General features: G+C 38.5%; 1 protein-coding gene across 1 annotated transcript; it reads left to right on the top strand.

Annotated features, from left to right (window-relative positions):
• The first annotated feature begins 624 nt into the window (after positions 1 to 624).
• On the top strand, positions 625 to 15,592 carry LOC122115874 (pancreatic triacylglycerol lipase). The gene is made up of 13 exons (XM_042689444.1): positions 625 to 677; positions 1,070 to 1,115; positions 2,268 to 2,422; positions 3,551 to 3,673; positions 6,011 to 6,145; positions 7,230 to 7,341; positions 8,495 to 8,614; positions 8,730 to 8,849; positions 9,344 to 9,462; positions 11,669 to 11,798; positions 13,259 to 13,367; positions 14,011 to 14,175; positions 15,469 to 15,592. Exons 1-13 carry the CDS (start codon positions 675 to 677, stop codon positions 15,530 to 15,532), a joined length of 1,401 nt encoding a protein of 466 aa, XP_042545378.1. The 5' UTR covers positions 625 to 674; the 3' UTR covers positions 15,533 to 15,592.
• Positions 15,593 to 25,819: the final 10,227 nt, after the last annotated feature.

Raw genomic sequence — 25,819 nt, 5'->3', positions numbered from 1 at the left:
TTTCCTTCTTCTCTTTCTTTTTTCTTTTTAATTTTTTTTCGCTTGTTACTTTGACACATGGTATCCCTATGTGGTCAGGAAAACTTTGAACTCACAATCATCCCACCTCTGCCTTTCAAAAACCCATGAAATAGGTATGAGCTACTCTCACAGACACTCTAATTGTAATTGTTCCTTCACTTATTCTTTCTTCTTTGTTACTGTTGAGAAATAAGTCTTGTAGCCTCTCAACATGCTAGCTGGTTTTCTGGAGGGAATGAGATCTCTTGAAGAATTGATTCTATGTTTGAGCGGAGGGCAAAAATTGTAGAAAAGCTACATATAACTGAATGCAAGATGGTTATGGTCAAATCTGTGAAAAGAGATGTCAATGGGCCTGCTCAGAGAACGTTAAACTAAGGAAAGAGACAACAACCTTCCCTCATGATTCTGAACATTGCATAAGCACATTGGAAGAGAACTTGCCATAGTTCCCACTTTCTCGTCTTCCCATGTACACCTTGCAGAACCTTACCAGCACTATCAATATGGGCTTATCTGTGAATAAAATTAGAAATATGTCCTTGGAACCTCCTCTGTTTTCATGCCACTTTTCCATGCTCAAAAAGATAAGGCTTCCCTATAAAAGGAACTTTCAGTAGTAGCTGGTTTTCCAAGAACCCAACGGATCCGCCATGGTGAGTCAGGAACATCTTTTCTAGGTTAATTTGCTAGAATTCATTTTCCCCAAAGGTCTGCATGAACTTGAATTACATCCATCTTTTTTTTTTTTTTTTTTTTGGTCGGTCGTGGGGCTTGAACTCTGGGCCTGGGTGCTGTCCCTCAGCTCTTCAGCTCAAGGCGAGCGCTCTACCACTTGAGCTACAGCGCCACTTCCGGTTTTTCTGGTGGTTTATTGGAGATAGGAGTCTCACAGTCTTTCCTGCCCAGGCTGGCTTTGAACCGCGATCCTCAGATCTCAGCCTCCTGAGTAGCTAGGATTACAGGCGTGAGCCACCAGCGCCTGGCTTACATCCATCTTTTAACACGTTAGTTCACCTGAATCAACCATGTTTTTCCCTTTCTGCAGATGCTGCTGCTGTGGACACTGTCACTGCTGCTAGGGGCAGCAGTAGGTGAGGAACGGTATTTATTTGACAGTGGGGAAGCCTTACTGCTTAGTCCTTTCCAGAATTCTGGAATGGCTGGATAGAGACATGATAAGGACAAGGAGTAAAGTGATGAGGATCTAGGATTAAGAGCGCAGGACCTGGGGTGAGGTTGTCAGATCAGATCAGTGGCACCCAGCTCCATTTGAATAAACAAGAAAGAATTCCAACGTATGTGGTGCTACATGAAAAAATACTCGGTTATTTGAAGTTCAGATTTATCATCAATATTTATATTCTGAACCTAGCACCTCTCGCTTCAATTAATGGAGTCGTTTGAAGCCTTCCTTAGTCACCTACAACTCAATCGCTCTATGGAATATCTTTAACCTCTTATGTTTCAGGGTATTTTTTGGTCAAATGAGGATAATGACATCCCCATTATGGGGTGACTGTGCGGCTTAGAAATGGCAAAGAAATCACCTTGCCTAGTGTCTGGCACATGGTAAAATCTAGGCAATGCAGCCACCATAGCAGCTAGTATTTTTAGTGCTGCTATCATGGTGGGCTTAACCTTGCTCTACAACTTTTCCTTTGAGGTTTCCCGTTATGCAGTACCATGCCACCCTAGGTTGTGTTAAATTGTGGATGTTTTCTTTGATTGATTGGGTACCTACGTTATCACAGGAATCTAGGATGGTCCTCACGTATTTGTCAGATACCTATGTGCTCACCCATAGTGGAGATAAGAAGACTGGGTCCCTGCATGAAACAAACTAACCACCCCACCTGAATTCCAAAGCCAGAGGGGCTAGTGGTAGTCCAATCCTCCGCACATCCACACCACAGCCCAACGCACAATGCAACTCAATTCTTGGGCACCAACTGCTTAACTATAATATCTATTTTGAGAAGCTAAAATGATTCCCTGCCTTTTTCTGAGCAGAGACGAGAGGAGAGAGAGGTGCTTCCCTAAGGTAAAAGTGAGGAACCAGAGCCTGTCTGTAATTGCCATTGCTCTTTATGAAGGTGCTTTATGAGTGTGATAAAAGGGTATTTGGGAACGTAAAGGAAGAAAATCTGTAGAAGATGTACTTTAACTTATATTATGCCTGAGAGACCATTGAAAATGCATTCTGGTTACAATAATATCCTTGAAACCCTTCTGGGTGATTTCAGGAAGAGAAGTCTGCTACGACAGACTGGGATGCTTCACTGATGATGCTCCCTGGGCAGGAATTGTGGAAAGACCCCTGAAAATACTGCCCTGGAGCCCAGCGGACATCAACACTCGCTTCCTGCTCTACACCAATGAGAACCAAAACAACTATCAAGTAAGAAGCCCTCTTTCCAGGATGTAGTCCAAGCTGTTCTATGTAATTTGTTCACTAAATATCCAAATCTTCTTTTTTTATTTTTTTATTTTTATTTTTTGTGAACACACTGTACAGAGGGGTTACAATTACATGGGCAGGTTAATGCATACATTTCTTATCAAGCATTGCAGCCTCCTCCTTTGTTTACCCTTCACATCCCTTCCCAGCCTCCCCCCCAGCCCCCCCAAATCTTCTTAAGAGAGAAAAAAAGCAGCATTGTACTCTTATATTTGTAGATTTCTAGGGCAATGAAATTTATTTTTTGACCCTTCCAATGTACATGTGTGTATACAAATATATGTATATATATGTGTGTATATGATGTATATATGTATATAAATATTTGTACATATTCATATTCATTCAGATATACATAACTTCTTGCAATACATACACAGAGAATGCATATTTAAAGTGGTATGAATTAAGGTTTCTTTGACCTTGCAGTGGTAGAAAGGTTTTATGTGTTTTGTAGACATCATCTTTCAATTTTAAATTCTGGTCTTTTTGGGACTAGCAATAGACAGTAGTAGTGAACCACAATCCCAATCAGCCACTAATAATGAATGTTGGTGACTGATGCACTGGAGTGTGATGTGTTGCTAAGGTATGATATTTAGTAGTTTGGGTGTTTTCAATGTATTTTCAGCCTACAGTACTTTCAAATTACATCAGGTTTATTGAGACATAGCTCAATCATAACTAGAGAAAAATCTATACACATAGATAGATAGATAGATAATTACAATTGTAAATATATAGATTAGGTTACAGCTATACACAGTTGAGCATATGTATATGTATACATGTATGTATGAAGACTTGAAGTAGATAAGACTTGAAATAGATAAGATTTCACTGACAAATATTATAAAATACATATCATCTGAGTAAGACAACCACAAAAATCTTGTGATGATAGAAACTAGAAGCACAGTGATGTTGGTGAATAGCTTGACTGTAATGGCAAAATCCTTTCAGGGATCCCAAATCCCACTAGTTTTCATCTTCCTACCACCTGACATATATTAGTGATTCTAGAAGACACTATACACACTTAACCTGAAACACTTCTCCCCTAAACAGAGAGTCACTGCAGACACATCAAGCATCAGGAGCTCCAACTTCAATACAAATAGAAAAACTCGCTTCATCATTCATGGATTCATAGACAAGGGAGAAGAAAACTGGCTGTCCGATATGTGCAAGGTGAGACCTGGTGATCTCCCAAAAGAAGGTTAAAGTTGTCTCATGTGCAGAAAAATCAACCTGTAAGGCAGGGAGGGCCCCAACCAAGGAGAACAAATGTTAATACTGCCACACTGGAGGATTCTCTAGTTGTAGGAAGGCTCCAGGGATACCAGTGGGAGTGAGATCCTGGGACAGACAGGGCAGCAGGCATTTGGGGACTGTAGTCAGCTATTATTTAAGGGCTAGTATAGACATTTCAAAACTTAGCAGTAGAAGTGCCTATTGATTTTCAGTTGATAACTCTTATCTCCTCTAGTAGGAATATCTATGATCACTGGATGGTTTTCATTTCTGGCTTCTGCTTTTCCTACAAAAGTGATCTCATTTTCTTTTATTTGCCTTTGGCTCTGCTCCCAGTGATAACAAAGATTTAAAAGATAGAAAATCAAGTAGAATAAGTTGTCCTTGTAACTGCTAGTACTTAAGAACATTATTATTGATTCATTTATTTGTATATTTATTCACATTTTCATCAAACTTTTGCAGCTGCTATGGCATTGGATTGTACTTGTTTTTACAGGGCTGTCACGAAAAGAATCCCAGGCTCTGCTTAACCCATTAATTTCTGTCCTGTGTTTGACTGGAACCAAAGACAGAACCAGTTAACTGTAGAGCACATGGGCTGATCCTGACCAATCCTGACAATAGAGAAGCACACTAGAGTTCATTCCCTTCATGAGTTTAGGAAAATTAGTAAAAGCAGAGTTTAAATTTTATAGTTATTGTAGGTGGTAATAATATTATGGACAGTAATAATAGCTTGCTGTATAGCAGTGAAGGAAAAATGTGATTCAAAAGAATATAATTATTTTAGGTAAGAATATAGAATTTATTTCTAATATCCCAAAAGCAGGTGTTTTAGGTATATTTGATTGGGCCTTGCCAACAGTGTTACAATACTATTAATATGTTGTGATGAAGAAAGGAGGGATTAAACCAGAAGGATGAAGATCCTAGTTTACAATCCTGATCTATTCTTAGCTAACTATAATATTTGAAAAGGTGTAGCATAAATTATGCTCCATAGCAGCAACTTCATGCTCTCATCTAAACTAATCAAACTGGATTCACTTTTACTTACTTAGAACAATTATTTCTGTTCTTTGGATTTTATTCTTCTGTAATAGAAAAAAAGTTAAAGATGATTTCTTTAATATTTTTAATTTTATGTAAAAAGATGAGAGTATGTAAAATATATGCTCAAGCAAATAATTTCTACCAGAGCTGCTCTTCTACAAGCCTTGCTTGACCCTAGCAAGCAAAGTTACCAGTTTACATTGTCAGATATGCTTTTGTTGTTATGTTGTTGGTTGTGGTGCTTGAACTCTGGGCCTGGACCCTGTCCCTGAGCTCTTCAGCTCAAGGCTAGTGCTCTACCACTTGAGCCCCAGTGCCACTTCTGGTCTTCTGGTGGTTAACTGGAGATAAGAGTCTCATGGACTTTCCTGCCCCAGCTGGCTTTGAACCACGATCCTCAGATCTCAACCTCCTGAGTAGCTAGGATTACAGGTGGGGCCACCAGCGCGTGGCTTAGATATGCTTTTATGTGAAATAACAGTGATGTAGAGTAAAACATGATTAGGAATTCATCAAAAAGAGCTTATTCCTTGTAACATCAGTATATTTTCCTATGTAAGGGATTCTAACAGTCTTTCATTCATTCACTCATTTAGTAATTTTTTTTTTTTGGGGTCCGGTCGTGGGGCCTGAACTCTGGGCCTGGGCGCTGTCCCTCAGCTCTTCAGCTCAAGGCTAGCACTCTACCACTGGAGCCACAGCCCCACTTCCGGCTTTTCTTTTCTGGTTATGTGGTGCTGAGGAATCGAACCCAGGGCCTCATGCATGCAAGGCAAGCGCTCTACCACTGAGCCACCTTCCCAGCCCCTCATTTAGTAATTTTTTATTGAGCATTTGTGAACCAGGAAGTGTTCTAGACACTGAGCAGAGAACAGTGAAAGAGCCACATAATGTCCTAGTACATTCTAGTAAGGGACAATGTAGTTTGATGGCCTTCAAGAAAGTCTAATAAGACAAAGACTAATGTCACAACTCATACATTTTTCTCTGGATCAAATGCATCTTTTACAATAGAAATCCTAATAATGCTGTTTCTACAATGGCCACGCCTCGGGTTTGGAGCCAGTGGTAAACTTCAGGAGATATCCTATACCTAGTACAGTTTTGTTCATAGCTTTGGGATTAAAAGTGGCATGATTTGTTTAGGTCGAGGAGGGAATTTATCCTAGTCTTCAAATGTGTTCATTACTCATCTATTTCTTGTGTCTCTTCCTTCAGAACATGTTTAAGGTGGAAAGTGTGAACTGCATCTGTGTGGATTGGAAAGGTGGCTCCCGAACTGGCTACACCCAGGCCTCACAGAACACTCGCGTTGTGGGTGCAGAAATAGCGTATTTTGTTGATGTCCTTAAGGTAATACCTTCCAAGTTATATAAAAAACTCATATACTTTGTTTTCTGGATTCTGTTTTGAAAACAAAAGTTCTAGGTATGATAATTAATCAAGACATTTCTCTACTGAAATAGGCTTTCCCTTCCCTTCAGATAAAAATACAAAAGAATAATCTAGATTTGGGCGTCATCGATAATCTATTTATTTCAAGAACTTAATTTTTATTGTTAATTAAATGGACTTAATCAAGAAACTAGGGGCTGGGAAGGTGGCTCAGTGGTAGAGTGCTTGCCTTGCATGCATGAGGCCCTGGTTTGATTCCTCAGCGCCACATAAGCAGAAAAAGCCAGAAGTGGCACTGTGGCTTAAGTGGTAGAGTGCTACCTTGAGCTGAAGGACAGTGCCCAGGCCCAGAGTTCAGGCCCCACGACCGACAAAAAAAAAAAAAAGAAAAGAAAAAAAGAAACTAGGGGCTGGGAAGGTAGCTCAGTGGTAGAGCGCTTGCCTTGCATGTCTGAGGTCCTGGGTTGGATTCCTCAGCACCACATAAACAAAAAGAAAAAAGCCGGAAGTGGTGCTGTGGCTCAAGTGGTAGAGCGCTAGCCTTAAGCTGAAGAGCTGAGGGACAGCGCCCAGGCCCAGAGTTCAGGCCCCACTTCCAGACCCCCCCCCCAAAAAAAAGAAAGAAAGAAAAAAGAAAAAAGAAACTAGGTAGATGATACCTACTTAATACAATGGCAAAATGCTAACCAATTGGGAAACCAAAAATCCAACTTAAAAAATGAAACTTGAATGTATTTAAATAACTTCTTCCATTAGGGTTTCAACTCCAACTTGTCACTTAATCACTTCTGCCTAACAACTCACATTGTTCAAAGATAGATTTTACAAAGTAAACAGTGTTATAAAGTTTTATGCCCACTAGTTCAAAAGTTAAACCCATTTCCATTTTGATCATTATAACTTCAAAACAAAAAACCTCTGAAAACAATTTTTTTGAGGAGACAGCATGTCTTCCTGAAAATCAAGAGTGAGAGCCCTCTTTAATGTCCACCTGGAATTCTGAACTCTTGAAAACATTTTAAGGAGGTTTGCTTTCCAACAGAATGAATTAGGATACTCACCTTCCAACGTCCACCTCATTGGCCACAGCCTGGGCTCCCATATTGCTGGAGAAGCTGGAAGAAGAACCAATGGAGCCATTGGAAGAATCACAGGTTGGTCACAACAGTGGCTGCAATATTAGATTAGATGTATCCTCTATGGGGATCAAAAGGAGATATAGGAGAAATATCTGGTGCAGCCTCTTAACCTTCTCACATTTTCTAAATTGTGCCACAATTAGAAATCAGAATGTTCCATGTCCTGGTAGATTGTTTTATTGCCATAAATCTTTGTTTTTCACCATTCCATTTAACATTTGAATATATTGCATGTGACTAAAATGCAAATTGAGAAGCCCCAGAAACATGACTGTTTCCCCATTTTCAGGAAATAAATACCATAAAGCATAGAATTTAACCAACAGAGCTTAAGTGTGTACAGTTAATTGAAATCCTGCTTTAACAGCAGCTGCTAATTACCACATGTGTCATCAACCAGAATCCCAGAGACAAGAGAAGGGAAAAGATGGCTAGATTGCACTGGACTGGTAATTCTGTTCTGGACATTACTAATTTGATATTAAATGCCATTTTACTAAACTCAAAATGGCTGCATTGAACTAATAGGGTCACAGTTGTTCAACAATCCTGTAACCTTTAACAAAGAAGTTGCTATCTTGGATCTGAGACCTGACTGCTTCAAGGAATGACCATGCCCCTCTTCCATCTTCCACCTATCTGTGCTGACCCAGAAATACCCAGATAAGTTGTTTGTATTTGGATTAGTGGAGGCATCTAGACTTTCTCTTAATTTGCTGAAAAGAAGTTCTTCCAGAGTCTTTTCTCTCATTTTCTACTCTGTTTACCACAGTCTGTTCAACCAGATACTGGGCCATGCCAGGCTATAGACTCAGTAAGGAGAGCCAAGGTCCTTGTCCTCTTGGGAGACTGTATTATTATTGGAGCACTTCAATTCTTAATAGTATTAAACTCTTTTCTGATAACTGCTTCTAATAACCAAGATTCTCTCAAAGAGTATGCATCCATAAATAGAGTCAGTGCTATCATTTGGAAAAATCCACTTTCAATCAAATAGCTAACTCAGAGCAGATTTCCCTTCAAAATGGTTATGTCAGGAAGAACTCATTTCTTTCTTTCTATCTGTAACTCATGACTGTAGCCAAGACTTGCACTCAGGTCTGTAACTCATGAAGAAAGGTGGAGATGCCTGAACAAGGACATAATTAATGACACATATATGTTTTAGGGTTGGATCCTGCTGAGCCTTGCTTTGAGGGTGCACCTGAGCTAATCCGATTGGACCCCAGTGATGCTCAGTTTGTGGATGTCATTCATACAGATGCTGCCCCAATTGTCCCCAACTTAGGTAAGTTCCTCAACTTGTCCTCCTAGAGGATTTTGAGTCTACAGTTTTAGTGTATGTATAGTGTCTTGAATCTCTATCATATCATAAACCTACTCTTACTTTTTAAATTATTCAGGGTTTGGAATGAGCCAACCTTCAGGTCACCTTGACTTCTTTCCAAATGGTGGAGTAGAGATGCCTGGATGTCAGAAGAATATTCTCTCCCAGATTGTTGATATTGATGGGATATGGGAAGGTAAAACCATCCTTGTGCAGACATGTTTTCTTTAGGGAAAGTTTGTATAATGTTGATAAAGTCACTGGATAATTTAGAATAATTTAGGTTTGTATATAACAACGAATCTCTAATTGTACTCTTGAGATACAGATCCACATCAACACATGTAGGAATGAGGTCTTTGGGAATAGAATCATATTTATGATAAGCTTTCCAAGGACCTAATTCAGCGACTGCATTACCAAGTTGCCCTTATAACAATATGGGACAATTCTTCCCTTATCAAGTTATTTTTGTTTCATGTAACAATGATATTAAATATTATCATTTTAAACAGTACTTAAATTCTAGTTGAATCTTTAATCACAAATACACTTCATAAATGATTTTATGCTATGACTTCATGAGTTCACATTAATTAGAGAAAGCTTCAATACCTATGTTTTCATTACAATGTTGACTTGGAAAAATAAAAATGTGTCACTGATATATAATCATATTTGATTTCATAGGAACTCGTGACTTTGCAGCCTGTAATCACTTAAGAAGCTACAAGTACTACGCAGACAGCATCCTCAACCCTACTGGTTTTGCTGGATTCTCTTGCTCCTCTTATAGTGTTTTCTCTGCAGTAAGTATATTTCCCCTTCCATGTGAATTTTAATTTTGAATTTTATTTTTGTAGTGCTGAGGATGGAACCTAGGGCCTTGTGCATACTAAAGGTGCATTATACCACTGAGCTCTATCTCCAGTTACTCCATTTGTATTTTGTGGCTACGGGTTCTTAATATTAGCATGGCTCACTATGAAGACATCATTCAGTGAATATTTATAGTGTTAGATGTATACTAAATTGTAGATATGCATTTTAGTAGCAGAAAAACACGAAGAATTTACATATTAGGCTTGTAAATGGAAATCTCTTTTGTATAACTTATTCCCTATCACTTCTGTACATCGGGTATATGTTCAAATTCATTTTGGAAATAATCCTAAACAAACAAGTAACATACAAGTCCATGGCTATCTGAGAGCCATGTTTAAAGGAAGCTGCTGAACATGGGAGATTTTCCTTAAATGCCAACCTCTGTAACTGTAGAATTATGGACATAGAGATAGTTCTTGACAACTTCATATCCATCAATATTTCTTTGAATTTCCATCTTGTTTGATAGCCTCTTGGTATTGAATTCTTCTATCTAAGCTTGAACATGAAATATCTGTTGTTTGTTATAATTTGTAGTTTAAAATTTTTATTTGAGAAAAAGTAAAAAGAGAAAAACAAAATAGCTAAATGACTGAGTAAAGTACTTCATTGCTCTGAGACAGTATCTTCATCTATAGATGAAAATAATAATGGTCAATTCAATGCCCATGGAATTAATGATATTTTATGATATATTAATATTTTCATGATTTATTAATTGCTTAGCCCTGAACAAAAAAAAACCCATAATAATCAGTATTCAACAAATGCCAGCTATTTGGGAAACTGGTACACAATTTTAATCACATACAGACTGATTCCATAATTAGAACTGAACATCTCCCACTTTTCTTTAGTATAATGTTTTGTTTTTATCATTTTATAAATAAAGCAGAGGAAATCATATTTCATGCAATTAAAACAGTCTGATTCAACAATATAAACAATCTTTTTGGAAAAATGCTCAGTGCTTATCTGAGTAAAATCACTCAATCTTGAGAGTTCTTTGCCTCTATACCCCATTCTCAATGTTTCTTCAAGGGAGTACTGACTTAGTTCATTCTGTTGGTGATCTACTCAGTATATGGTGTTTTTGGTTTTTGGTTTTGGTTTGGTTTTGCCCATCCTGGGGCTTGGGCTCTGGGCCTGGGCGCTGTCCTTGAGCTTCTTTTGCTTAATGTAAGTACTCTACCACTTGAGCCACAGCACTACTCTGGCTTTTTCAAGTAGTTGATTGTAGATAAGAGTAACTTGGAGGTCCACTGGTCCAGAGAGGTGCAGTTCCTTTGGACTTTCAGTCATCTTGTTTGTCTTTTGGATATGCATGCTCTGAGACTTCTGAAATGAAATCTGGAGCTTGTCTACCCTGGGTTTAGATAATCCATTTGTTCCTGTCCAGTTCTCTCTCTCTCCCTAGCTTATGGGATGTTGGCATGAATCTATTTGGCCTATCATCAGATCCATTGATTCAAATGGTAACTAGGTGTCTTTCCACAGTGGGAAGTGGATGTTCATCTTCCCAACTCCATTCATTACTCTTAATTCCTCTTAGTATATTCCCTAGTCCAGGAAGAGAGGATATTTTCCCATATTATAAATTTCTACAGAAATCAGCCTCATTATTAACCTTTAATAATCAACTGGATCATTTTTCTCTGCACATGGGGAGAATTCTGAGATGTAGTCTGCAGTCCTAAACACTAAATGGAGGCTAAGGGACTTGAGAAATACCTGGCTTGCAAGTTTATTGTCCCCCTAATGGATTCTATTTTACATATGAGAGACTGATTATCCCATCTTGTTCTTTCTTGTGCAACTGTGGTAAAATAAATTCCAACTTCCATGAAGCAACATGAATATCTTGGGGGCAAGAAGGGCAACTTATGGAGAAAACAAGGAAACAAATGTATTCACACAATGTCCCTAGTTATGTGTAATTATCTAACAGCAAAACCACTGATTTATCCTCCTGCATCATTAAACTTTTCTGAGACATTATTAACGTTCTTTTACCATCAGAAACAGAATTAGCATTACTTGACTTTTTACTTGACTTGTAGCAACATGGAGGAAAAGATGATACACTGTTAACAGAAAGAGCACTTATTCAGGACATCTTTGTTTTCACAGAACAAGTGCTTCCCCTGTGCACATGGAGGATGCCCACAGATGGGTCATTATGCTGACAGATTTTCTGGGAAAACAAATGGAGTATATCAGAGATTTTATCTAAATACTGGTGATAGGAGTAATTTTGCTCGTAAGTTCTTATTTTATTAACCTTAAATTATTCTCCCCACCTCCAACCTCCTGCTTAGTGCTGTTTACAAATTCACTGTCTTATATATGGCAAACCAGTGTTCTACCACTGAGCTACAACACTAGCCATAACTTTAAACTTTTAATCCTATGTTTCCATGCCCACTAATAATATATAAAATTGTTTTTCCATGCACATGTTTATACATCCCTCCCAGTGTGAAAATTCTCCAAATGCCACACCCCATATAATAGAACGCAGTATGGGGCATAGACTATCAATGTGACACACATACATTTCTTTTTTTTTCTGGTTCTGAATTTAGGAGCCTTCTTCTGCATCAGTCTCTTTTTACTCAGTCAAAACTTTTAACAAAATTCTAAATTTCAGTACAAACAGAAAAGTAACCTCCCATGGGGCAGGCATGAGTCCTCACCCCTGTAATCCCAGCTACTTGGGAGGCTGAGAGCAGGAGTACTGTGGTTTGACACCAGCTCGGGCAGAAAAAGGTTGCTAAATTCTATTTTCAAATAACTAACAAAAATGCATGGCTGAAGACAGATCAAAGGCAGAGCACCAGCCCAGCAAGCGAAAGACCCTCAGTTCAAACTTACAGTCACAAAGAAGAAAAGAAAATTAACTCTCAAGAAAGGTAGCAGTGGTGATGGGAATGGAAAGGAGTGGCTATAGTTCAAGAGATATTTAGGGAGATGGATAGAGGGGGTAAGATTGTTTTTAGTATATTATAAACATGTATGGAAATGGAGTAGTGAAATGCTCCCCTGTGTAACTAATGTAAGGTGAGAGCAAGAGATGGGGGGCCGGGGAGGGGGGGAGAGGAGAGTGAAAATAGAAATAGAGCATGTGTGAGGTATGAAGATAGGCTCCTGGTTTCTTTTCTGGATGACTGGGGAAGAAAATTGATTCTCAGGGACTCATTTGTGTTAGCAGTCTTGTAAAAACTGAAGATAAATTTGATCTAAGCCCCACTTTGGCCAGGCTAGCACTAACTGGCAAGTACTGGTGGTTCCCTATTGATGAATACCAGGGGAACTTTTGCTTACCTAAATAGAGACATTTCAAGAGGTAGAGAAAATCCATGTAAAGTATTTAGACAAAAAGGTGAAAAGACTAATGTTTTGTGATCAATTACCTTTTACCATAGAGTTTCCTAGACTATTCAATAATAAGTGGTTAGGTTCAAATTTTTAAACAAGATTTCTTTGTCCCTTGGCTTTTAAAACTATCTTTAAGTTTGAAAAAACACCACAAACCTCCCTTTTCTCAGTGCCTGTCCTGTGAATACTTGGATAAAAGAAAAACTGTGATTTTCATTAGAAGAATCACCAGCATCATGTATAAATTATTCAAAATTCTTCAGCAATGGCAATGGGAATTGACCTGTTTCCTGTACCTTTTCTCTTAAAGCTGACATTTTGCACATTTTGCCTCCCATTCAGGTTGGAGGTATCAGGTATCTGTCACACTGTCTGGACAGAAAGTTACAGGACACATCCTGGTTTCTTTGTTTGGAAATGGAGGAAACTCTAAACAGTATGAAATTTTTAAGTGAGTAAAATAACTACTTTGCACTTTTAAAATGTTGGAATACTGTTTGCTATAATATATGTTAATGACAAAAAGGATTTTTTCCTATTATATATGAGAATATTGTCACATGTGATCAAATAAAATTTGCCCCACTTACATCAACATAGACTTCAGAATATTCCTAAGTTTCTTCTCTCATAATTTCTTAGGAAACTATTAATGTTTCTTTTGTTGTCTGACATAATGAATAGACCATTGCTCTCCACAAACCTGTAGGGGAAAGATGATACAATGATTACTGAACTGAGACTAAAAGCTGATTGAACATATAACACATCTTTTATGTACATTAAATGAAAGATAACATGACGCATTGGTAGCAAACCAGATAAAACAAATGTGAGAAATTAATTCATACCTTAGATTGAAAAACTGATTCATACATTATATTGGGAGCAACCCATCCATTGAGCTAAAATACATGTGAGAAATTAATTAAAACATTAACTTGAAAACCAATCAATTTAGGTATGGACATTTTAAGCTGGTTTTAGAAACATATACATGTATATAGACTACATATGATATATATTTATTGTGTGAATTACTTGGTTAGTATTTGTAAATAGTCACACACTTTTAAAAAATCTTACCACCTCAGGGGCTCTCTCCAACCTGGTACGGTTCTTATCAATGATGTCGACTCTGATGTGGATGTTGGAGACCTGCAGAAGGTTAAATTTATTTGGTATAACAATGTGATCAACCCAACCTTACCCCAAGTGGGAGCATCAAGGATCACAGTGAAAAGAAATGATGGAAGAATGTAAGTAATAACTGAAGGGTTGAGAAGGACTGAGGAGTGTTTATAATTCTGTCTTTACTAAAATTCTCCCTTAAGTACACATACTTCTACAATGATTCACTTCTGCTCCCCCGCCTCAACTCCCCCCACAAAGCTGATTTCTAAAGATTTTCGTACCTTTAGGAGAAAGTATAGAAGTTTAGGAAACTGACTTTGATAGATTTGTATGTAAGTGTTCTTTCTGAAATTCAGCAGTAGAGTGAGAATCTAACTTCATAATTTGAAAGTGTAAAGAGTGTTCCATTAGAATTAACTTATGCCCTGTGTGTAAATAATGTGCATCATTTGTGAACCTAAACTTTATAGGCTCAAAACATTACCACTTAGATAATCAGAGACTTATTGAACTTATCAACGAAGAATCTAGGTTTTTGATGGAAAGGTCCACACTGAAGTGTTTCAGAGCCAAATGATGTTCAGGGAAAGTGAACTAATAATAATCATAATGGTAACAAGAGTTTTTTCCATATATTTTTATTGTAAAAATACTGTACAGAGGGGTTCCAGTTACATGAGTAGGGTAATGAGTAGATTTCCTATCTAGCATTGTTATCTCCTCCTTTATTTTTCCCCTAGCATCCATTCCCCCCACCTCCCCAACTCCTCCCTCCCACCCCAGAAATTGTAAAGTTCGTTTTCAACATAGTGTCTTGTTTGCCTGTTAGACATCAGTATCTTTTATTGTTTGAGGTTCCATGTCATGAAACCTGTTGTTTCATGTAAGAGTTTTTTTATTAGTAAGCCAAATTTTGAGGCAAAGAAGACTGCTTCTGTCACCAAATTGCACTTATTCACATTAAAACCCAAGAAAAAAAAAGAACAACTAAAACCCAAGAAAACTTGCATCTAACAGAGAGTACAAACCACAACACTTCCAAACTTATCTAGTACAAATTCGGGCAAAATACATGAAACAAAAGTTTTCATGACATGGAACCTCAAGCAATAAGAGATAATGATGTCTAACAGACAAAAAAGATAAACAGGTAAAGCCATAAAATATCCCAGCTACTGCTTTGAGAGAATTTCCATGGGGTGGGACAGGCAGGCGGACTTCAAGCAGTAAGAGAAGGATCAGAGCAGTTAGAGGACATAGAAGTATCTGGTCAATGTTCTTAACGTCTCTCCTTGGACCAAGAGTGCCCTTCTTTCTCAGATTGTTGGAGGGCAGAATGGGTGGAGAGAGCAGCAGCTGGGCTCATTCCCAGCGCTCCACTTGTGTGACAGGAGTGACCTTGATGTCTCTCTCCACAGATTCAACTTCTGTAGCCAAGGTACCGTGAGGGAGGATGTTCTGCTTACCCTTACTCCCTGTTAGGAGCTGTTGACACATGACCACTGGCTCTTACTACTAATAAAATCTACCTGTGAAGCATTACATCTGTCTTTTGTCATTAATTACTTCCAATGAAACTTCTGGGTAAGATGAAAAAAATCCAAAATCTGTGTTTGGTATGTTGAAACACAAAAGACTGATGAATTTCACTACAAACCACATGGCATTTGGTCTTGGAAATTTTGCTTACATGATACTGATATGGTGTCAACTACTCAAATTATGGATGCAGTTCTGATCATGGGAGGCAGCCTTCTAGGCCCCAAGTGACCCTTTGTTGTAGGCCTAAAAGGAAAGCGCCAGCTGATGTTACTTTTCTTTCTTTCTTTTTTTTTTTTTTTTGCCGGTTGTGGGGCCTGAACTCTGGACCTGGGCCCTGTCCCTCAGCTCTTCAGCTCAAGGCTAGTGCTCTACCACTTGAGCCATAGTACCATTTCTGGCTTTTCCTGCTTATGTGGTGCTGAGGAATCGAACCCAGGGCCTCATGCATGCAAGGCAAGCACTCTCCCACTGAGCCAACCTTCCCAGCCCTGATGTTACTTTTCCATGATTAAGTTCTGCTCCTGACTAGCTATCTCTCTGGATGATGACACAATGAGGAATGAGGACAAGGCTCTCTGAGGCCTCCTAACTGGTCTCCCAGTTGGGTTGCCCACAGACCTCTTCTCTCCCCGCAGTCTATTGGATCTACCTAAGCACAACTCAGAGTTCTCCATAGTGATCCTCTAAACAGAATCCATATTTCTTAGTCTTCTCAGTTCCCCTTGTCAGGTTTTTCCTCTTAAACTCCATTCTCACCCCCCCCCCCAGATGTTTCTTTCTGGAACTCCATGTTCAGGACCTGCCCCTCAAAGGGGGCTTTTGGTCTCATTTGCACAAACTGTTGTGTTTTTTTCCTTGTATGTCCTTTACTACCTGTCTATTCCATTTCCCTCCATTTGTTTGACTTCTGTGAGTTCTTAAATATCTCTATAGATTTCATTTTATCCAGAAAGCCTTTCTTTACCTTACCCTTTCAACCCAGATTGACTTAGCTATCTTTCTTTGCATTCCTACTGCTGCTGTTTTTTTCCCTTGTCATAATAACTCTGTCTCCACCTGTAATTACAAACTCTCACCTCATCTGTCATACCTATTTATCATATTAAGGCTGTTACATTCCTAAGAATACTGCTGAGAGATTTAACTATGATACCACTAATAGAAAGAAAAAATGAGTCTACTAAAGTCAGGTATTTAAAACTAGGCTATGTTAAAAAGAACACCTAAAAGAAAGAAAGATATCTGTGCTATGTTTTACAAGACAATAGAGTTATTAGTTGTGTTAAGATGATGGGAATGGTACTTATGAGTTAGAAAACAACAGAGACAAAGACACAGGGATATGAAAATATAAGAAATTCAAAACATGCTTTGTTCCATGGTTCATCAAATTACTGTATATTCAAGTTGATAAAATATGAAAACTTGTTCTAAGCACAATCAACCTAGAATAAGAAGGATGTCTAACTCTTGAAGAACCAAAACCTTCAACTCTAACTAGTGCCCATAATAGGGATGTGTGTTGTATCACATGACTGGAAAGTCCAGAAGATGTAGAACACTCTGGTTTTGTTGGTGCAGCAGCTTATTGACCCCTTCCAGAACTATTATCTTCCTGTCTCTTTGTTCTCTTGTCCATGATGACTGGCTCCATTCCCAATCGGAGCATGGCCATCTTCCTCAATTTGTGCCACAGCCTTCCTCCTTCATATGAAGGAGAAAGTGTCTTTTTTCTCAGTCTTTCTGACAAAACTCCAGAAATTCTCTCTGACAATAAAATGGAATATGGTAATTGGCTAAAGCCAGTCAAAGGCCAGCCTTGGACAGGGGATGAGACCAGAATCCCCAATGTACATGGACCCTGTGGAGAAGGAATGAGTACCTAAATTAAAAAATGATCCATCCTCCCTAGTCACTTTAACTACTGGAAGACGGAATTGTTTTGATTGGGGGATGCTCTGTGAGAAATGTTTCAGGAGCAGGATCAGAAGGTCAATTTTCATCTTGTCACATCTGAGATGTTTATCAGACCTCGAATGGCCCTATTAAGTAAGCAAAGGGAGTAGAGAATATAGGCCTGAATTAGACATCAAAACTTTGGTATGTTCAAGATTTGGTTGACATTTTTTAAGGACTGTATTTTTCTTAAAGGAGACTAGCACAATACTCTGTACAGGTCAATGCTGAATTAATAAGTTATATTTTGTGTGAGTACCTTATGTAAATGTCCTATTAAGTTAAAATTACTAATAAAGCAGGCATGGTAGTGAACACCTGCAATCACAGCACTTGGGAGGTTAGGCACCAAGATTTCTTTATGCCAGCCTATGCTACATAGCAGAATGCCAACAAAAAATTTAAAAATGAAAATACGAATGCTAAAATTAGCAAAGGTGCTACCTATCAATTTACTCACTTATACCATGAAAAATAGGACTTTATCATTAAAGAATTAAAAAGGTATATATACACAATGGAATTCTATGCCTCCATCAGAAAGAATGACATTGCTCCATTTGTTAGGAAATGGAAAGGCTTAGAAAAAATTATATTAAGTGAAGTAAGCCAGGCCCCAAGAAACATAGGTCCTATGGTTTCCTTTATTTGCAATAACTAATATATGTCTGAGTCAAGCAGAAAAGATCAGATAAGTTGATGTTAGGGAAATGAACCCTAAGATATGTATTCAAATGCTTTTTTCTTTCACGCGATTGTTTCTAACACATTTAAAGATGATTTCTTTGTTGCTTTGTATGTCCCTCCCCCACGGTATAACCCCTGCTTTCACTGTATTTGATGTCGGTATAATTTGTGGAGAGGAAGGGCAAAAACAAGTCGTTTAAATAGGGATACAAGTGGACCCATTGCAACAATGAGATGTACAAGACGTTATGTCGAAAATGAACTTCACAACTTTGGTGGGGGGTGGGGGAGGAGGATTGGGTGGGGGGGGTGGGGGGAGAACTGGAAGGGATGGGAAGTGGAAACAAAGAAGGAGGCTACAATGCTTGATAAGAAATGTACTCATTATCTTGCCCATGTAATTGTAACCCCTCTGTACAGTATTTTCACAATAAAAAAACAAGAATTAAAACCACATTTACTTAAACTCTATTGTTACAGAGAATAATCATTCCTAGCAGGATACAGTAGTGGATACCTGTAATCCTAGCTGCTTGGGAGGTGACATTGGGGAGATGGGGGCAGAGGAGGCAGTTGGTGAGACTCCATCTCCATCTGTGATAGGACATAGTGCCGGACACCTGTTATCCCAGATTCAGGCCATTCACAATGGCAAAGTGTGTATGCAACAGTATACACCTGTCATTCTCAGGTGTATACAAGTAGGAGGACTGTAGCTTAGGCAAGATCAGACATAAAGCCAGCGCTTAAAAATAGCCAATATAAAAAGATGCTGGAGGTGGGGCTCAGTGGTACAGAGCTTCCTTCAGGCCCTCAGTTCAATTCCCAGTCACACACACCCACCCCCCACTCCACACACATGAATTATTCCAAAGATTTCATCTGTTTTAGGCTGTAGGAGTGTTGTTCTTTTTCTGAGTTATTTCTCAGCAGCAAGTGGGGTCTAATGAGAGATCCTTAGGACTTTAATGAATTTCTTAGATCTCTTTCTCTCTCTCTCTCCCTCTCTCTCCCTCTCCCTCTCCCTCTCTCTCTCTCTCTTTCTCTCTCTCTCTCCCTCTCTCTCTCTCCCTCTCTCTCCCTCTTCCTCTCCCTCTTCCTTCTTCCTCCCTCCCTCCCTGCCTCCCTCCCTCCTTCTACCTTCAAATTTCCTCTTGGATGATGTAAGCTCTTCAGCACATGTGTACCTCTGCCATGATTTGATGCAGCTGAGAGGGAAAAGGCCTTCACCAGAATTGAGCTACAGTTACTTTCATGACTTTGAAGCTCCAAAACTATGAGTTAAATAAATTATTCTCTTTAAAGTGCTAGCTACCACAAGTATTTCACCATTGTAATGGAAAGCTGATTAGTTCAGGTAGTATAAACATTTTAGCAGTATCCTTCTGATCTACGTAAATGGGATATCTTCCCATTTTATTGGGCTTTCTTTAATTTTTTATGTCCATGTTTTATATTTCTATGGTAGAGATAATTAGCTTTCTTGGTCACATTAATTACCAGATTTTTTAAATTATTTAGCTTATGGATTTTTTTGTTTCTTTGTATATATTTTTATTGTAAAAATACTGTACAGAGGAGTTACAGTTACATGAGTAAGGTAATGAGTACATTTCCTATTGAGCATTGTTACCACCTCCTTTGTTTTTCCCCTACCATCCCTTTCCTCCACCTCCCAACTTCTCCCTCCCCACCCCCTGAAATTGTAAAGTTCTTTTCAACATAGTGTCTTGTACATCTCGTTGTTACAATGGGTCATCCTGTAACCTTAATTCAGCATTTTGTTATTTCCCTTCCCCTCCCCAAATTATAAAAATGTATAAACAAGATTCAGGGCACTGGAATCAAATACAGTGAAAACAAGGGTTATACCATGGAAGAAGAACATACAAAAGAAACAAAAAAAATCACATGGTACATTATAAGTACATTAAAAAAACAACAGCAAGAAAGATAAAAACCACTTGTGTCTCTATCTTGGGGTTCATTTCGCTTAGCATCATCTCATATGGTCATATGTACATAGCTTTTGAGCTTTTCTGCTTGTCTTAGACAGGACTTATGTTTCTTTGGGCCTGGCTTACTTCACTTTAATATAATTTTTTCCAAGTCTTTCCATTTCCTAACAAATGGGGCAGGATGATTCTTTCTGATGGAGGCATAGAATTCCACCATATATATAAATATATATACATATATAATCACATTTTTGATCCATTCATCTACTGAGGGGCATCTTAGCTATGGTGAATAATGTTGTGATAAACATAGTTGTGCTGGTAGCTTTAGTATGGTCTTGTTTGTGATCGTTTGGGTAAATGCCCAAAAGTGGGATTGCTGGGTCATAGGGGAGCTCTATGTGGAGTCTTTTGAGGAAACTCAATACTGCCTTCCAAAGTCATTACCAAAATTTTGTTTTTGTTTTGCTTGTGACAGTCTCTTTATTTAGCACAGGATGGCCTCACACTCACAAAAAGTACTGGGATCACACACATGTGTCACCACAATTGGAGTCTAGTAATTTTGCAGCTATTTGAGTAGAATTCTTTTATTGTGTTTTTTTACAGATAGTTCACCATTGATGTATGAAAATATGACTGATTTTATATGTTCATTCTTCACCTTCACTCAATTCATTATTAGTTTGGATCCTTTTTCTGGTATGTTCTTTAAGGTTTTCAATATAAGATCACGTGTCTACCAGAAGGGACAATTTGACTTCTACCTTTCCGGTTTGGATGTCAGTTGTTTATTTCTGTTGCTTAATTGAGCTGTCTAGGGTTTCTAGCAATATGTTAAACAGAAGTGAGAGTAGACATTTTTCACTTTTGCAAAGTGAAAAGCTTTAAATTGTTCTTTAATCAATACCACATAGCTGTGGCTCTTTCATGTGTGGCTTTTCCAACAGCACATGAAACATGCTCTAGAGCATGTCTTAGGACACAAACAAACACAAACACACACACACACACACACACACACACACACACACACACCCTGTACTAATCAGCTTTCCATTACAATAGTGAAATACTTATGGTAGCTAGCTCTTTAAAGAGAAAAAATTTTAACTCAGTTTTGGAGCTGTAAAGTCATGAAAGTGACTGTAGCTCAGCTCTGGTGAAGGCTTTTTTTCTCAGCTGCATCAAATCATGGCAGATTCATGTGTGCTGAAGAGCTGACATCACCAAACAGAAAATTTAAAAAGATTCAAATCATTGCAGTTATCTTTTCTAATCAAAATGGCATAAAAAGAGAACAGAGAATTCAGGGGAAATGTTAGCAACTTACACATACATGGAAATTAAAAACATGTTCCTAAACACCCCATAGTCTACTGAAGAAGTTAAAAGGAAAGTGAAAATTTCTTCAGATAATTAAAATGAAAAAATCAAACCTTACAGGATACAGTCAAAGCAGTTCCAAGAAAGTGGTTCATAGTAGCAAATGCCTACACTTAAAAAGAAAAAATGTCACAATTAAAGAAATATTAATATACCACAAAGACCTAGGGAAGAAGCAAAAGCAAGAAAAGTCAAACCTCATCCCAAATCTTGCAAGAATTTATACTTTGAAGGTGTCCCCAGTGAATGAAGAATGGGCAGGAGGTTTTTGGTTTTGCTTTTTTTTTGTTGTTTGTTTTCTTGTTTTTATATTCCTATAGCTTGAACTCGGCCTTCGTGCTGTACCTGAGCTGTCCCTGGGCTTCTTTCGTTCTACCACTTGAGCAACAGCACCCCATCTGGCTTTTTCTGTGATTAATTTGAGATATGAGTCTCATGAACTTTCCTGCCTGGTCTGCCTTCAAACTACAATCCTCAGATTTCAGCCTCCTCAGTAGCTAAGATTGCAGGTGTGAGCCATGGGTGCTCAATAATGGTCAGGAGGTTTTAATACAAGTTATAAACCTCACAAAAGCCAATCAAGAGTATATATAAGACTTTATTTGTGTTGTTTAGAAGAGTAAGTGACCTAGAAATTACGTTTTTCAACACAGTAGCTGGTATCATAGGAGGCTACTGATCCTTTGAAATGCATCTAGTAGCACATGGGGAAATTCTAACAATTTGGATGTATTAGGTTGTATAAATTATTTAAATGAAATTCATTGAAATGTTCTCAGTTTGGCGGGCAGCAATGGGGATTTAACTGTGTGATACATACTAGGCATGTGCTTCACCACTAAAATTCCTGCACCTTCCTGACATTTTTAGAGTGATTTGCTTTATATCTCTGCTGAACAGTGCCAAGCAAAAAAAAAAAAAAAAAACCACACACACACAAGCAGAAGGAAACTGGGATTTTAACGATAGGGGCATGACCAGTCTTCATTTTACTACTGGCTGGCTGTGTATAGAGGGAAAACGAGGGGAAACATTCTGGAAAACAGAAGTTACAAAATCAATGATACTGCCCAGGAAACAAAAGATTATCATATTCAATATCATAGAGATTTATTTTTATTTGATGAAACTTCTATTCCTAGTTATATGGAAGTGAAAACAGCTAAAAAGAAATTTAAAAAAAAAACAACTAGATTACCTAAACTATGTGTTAATTTGGGAAAGCAAAGTCTTCCTCATCTTAAACAGGTGGCTACATTCTAATATCTCTTCTGTACACATTCTTGAATACTTTTTCAGATCAAATCTAGATGAACACAGCCCAGAACAGGATAATCTGTGTATTGACACAAACAGGCTCAACTGAAGCTAGTAGAAAGCATTTGTGCGACTTGGCTGAACTCTGCTACCTCTGTGTCTCTGAACAGACTGTATAAACTGAATTTCAACAGACTTCGTAAGAAAAATGTCTACACACATGCATAAGATCACGCTTGGATAAGACACAAAAATTCAAAATTATGGGAACATAAAATAATGATGTAAAATTTGAACAGACTTTGGTTCAGGAAATTAACTCATGAATAATACCAGACAGATAACTAAAATTTGATGGCTGGGTTGAGGTAACTAGGTACTCAAAACCCTCATATTTGACAAGATGATTGTTCTGGAAGGTGTAGACCACTAACAACCCCCTGTCATCACAGTATTTTTCTATTTGGGGAATTTTGCCATTCTAAGCAAACATGTTCCCTTTCCCAGGACACCCTGGCAGCAGCTGAGTTCTATAAAGGGCAAATAGCACAGGCTCTCAAAGGCTGAGTAAATGAGTCCCATCTGTATAACATGTTTGTTATCTGGCCACAGGTGCTCTAGGACCTTTCTTTCCTTTGCCTGGACTTTGGTTTCACAAGGTTGCCAGAATCAGCATATTATATAAAGGAATATTTATCTCCTCTGCAAATATAGGCAGGTGATGAGAAACGTCCAAGACAGGCACCTGAGTGTGCAGAACATTGAGCTGCTTCAAGTCTACATTAATAATTATAGCTATGGCAATGCAAATGAATTTTCACTGACCTTGACCTATAGTCCAAATTGCCTGTGAAACAATGGTTCCTCAGGAGAAACTGCATGAAAAAATGTCTATTAAATTAAAATTCTTCCATAGTGAGGTGAAGGGCTGAGTGATTTTTTTTATTTTGTTGGTCATGGGGCCTGAACTCTGGGCCTGGGCACTGTCCCTCAGCTCTTCAGCTCAAGGCTACCGCCCCACCCCTTGTGCCAAAGCACCACTTCTGGCTTTTTCTGCTTATGTGGTGCTGAGGAATCAAACCCAGGGCCTCATGCATGTGAGGCAAACACTCTACCACTGAGCCAATTTCCCAGCCCCAATTATTTTTTTAAATTAGGGGATGGCAGGAAAGATTGTTTAAAAGCCAAGTGTTGATGGGGAAACTTGTAGAATGTATTGGTGTTAAACATGAAGACCATCTCTCTCTCTCTTTTTTTTTATTTTGGTCGGTCATGGGGCTTGAACTGTGGGCTTGAGCACTGGCCCTGTGTTCTTCAGCTCAAGGCGAGCTCTCTACCACTTGAGCCACAGCGCCACTTCCAGTTTTCTAGTGGTTTATTAGAGATAAGAGTCTCACGGACTTTCCTGCCCAGGCTGGCTTTGAACCGTGATCCTCAGATCTCAGCCTCCTGAGTAGCTAGGATTACAGGTGTGAGCCACCTGTGCCTGGCAACCATCTTTTCTCATGGTAAAATGTACAGCCCAGAACTGGATGCTTGGTGTCTGACTATTCATGAAAGTTAGAGGATAGGGGTACAATCAAGAAATCTGTTAAGATAATGGTGACTGCCCTAACTGAAAATTTAAGTGGCTTGAAGTAATAAGGGTTTATATCCTGATTCTATGAGTTGGAAACTCAGTGTCACGTTGACCAGCTTTTGTCCTAGTAAGGAACAGGTGTTTCTTTTCTCTTTGAGTTCTTCAGGTTGCTGTGCTTGCCTTCATCAACTCGTGGAAGCATATGGAGGACTTTGTGTGTGGGTTTTTAGGAACAGGACTAGAACTCAGGCACAACCACACATGTGTTTGTCATGGCCAGAAGTCCCATCACGCTGCAGGAGTTATTGAGGAAGAGAGTCTGGATCTTATGCCTGTGGAAATACGTCAGCCTTCTTTACCCAAAAAGTAAGTGAGTGATCCAAATAAACAACAGGGCTGATAAAAGTTCACCCCTCAGCTAAGATTTCAACAGGATTGAATTAAGAAATATTGGAGAGTAAATTTTTATGGACTCAGTGTTTCAGAATTTGTGTGAAATGCTCCTAACTCTATAGTCCATATTGTGTGACATAAATTCCCCCACAATGTAACTTTTTATGAGACACCTAGAATGGTAGTATATGATTGTAGTATCAACCTAGCATTACTCTGCATAAATAATATAAAGATGCAACACTTCAGTTCTTAGAAGCTTCTAGAGCGCTGTTATTGTTTTTGTTAGTTGACTTAAAAGACCCTTTAGAGACTTTGTATGTAACATACATACAAATTATGCAAAAATATTTCTTTTTCTACTTATCCCATTATGTTTGGTTATTCCTTCACAGAGACCTGTTGGCCTATATACCAGCATCCAGCTGGATACTGTGACAAAGAGACCCAGAGAATTATAGTCCTCTCCTAGTTTATGACCCAGAGCCAAACGGCACTTCTCAAGTGAGGGAAGTGCTGAGGAGAAGTTTGTTAGAGGATCAGGTGAGCGAACCTAAGGAGGGCTGGAGAAGCCACCTGAGGAAGGGCAGGGACTAGGAGATGAAGGACCTGGTGGGAATTTGATAGGTCTCTCATCCAAGGAATTTATTGCTTGTTCCTTTGGTCCATCTTAACATTTCTTTTACTTTCTTTCCTTAACCATATTGTATAAACACAGAGAAAAAATGTGACTCTTATAGATCTTTCATTTGTCTGAGGACTGAATTGTTACTTGACAAATTTTGGCATACACATATACTAATTTCAAATGAGTCGATCTAAACATTCCAGTCTACCATTTTGCATCTTCCCACAAGCAACTTGGATAACCTTGCCTGTTCTATCAATATGGGCTTATCTGTGATTAAAATTATAACTATGTCCTTGGAACCTTCTCTCTTTTCATGCCACTTTTCCATGGCACTGCTAAGAAAGATAAGGTTGCCCTATAAAAGGAACTTTCAGCGGTAG

The sequence above is a fragment of the Dipodomys spectabilis genome, unplaced genomic scaffold, assembly GCF_019054845.1.
Source record: "Dipodomys spectabilis isolate Male_0828 unplaced genomic scaffold, ASM1905484v1 ptg000125l, whole genome shotgun sequence".
Lineage (NCBI taxonomy): Eukaryota > Metazoa > Chordata > Mammalia > Rodentia > Heteromyidae > Dipodomys > Dipodomys spectabilis.
Note: the sequence above shows the minus strand (reverse complement) of the source record. Positions and strands in the feature narration are given on the sequence as shown.

Excerpts from the sequence above, each read along its gene's own strand:
- LOC122115874 (XM_042689444.1), top strand. Across the intron at positions 8,615-8,729 it reads CCCAATTGTCCCCAACTTAG|GGTTTGGAATGAGCCAACCT; the intron begins GTAAGTTCCTCA and ends TAAATTATTCAG. Across the intron at positions 13,368-14,010 it reads AAACAGTATGAAATTTTTAA|GGGCTCTCTCCAACCTGGTA; the intron begins GTGAGTAAAATA and ends TTACCACCTCAG.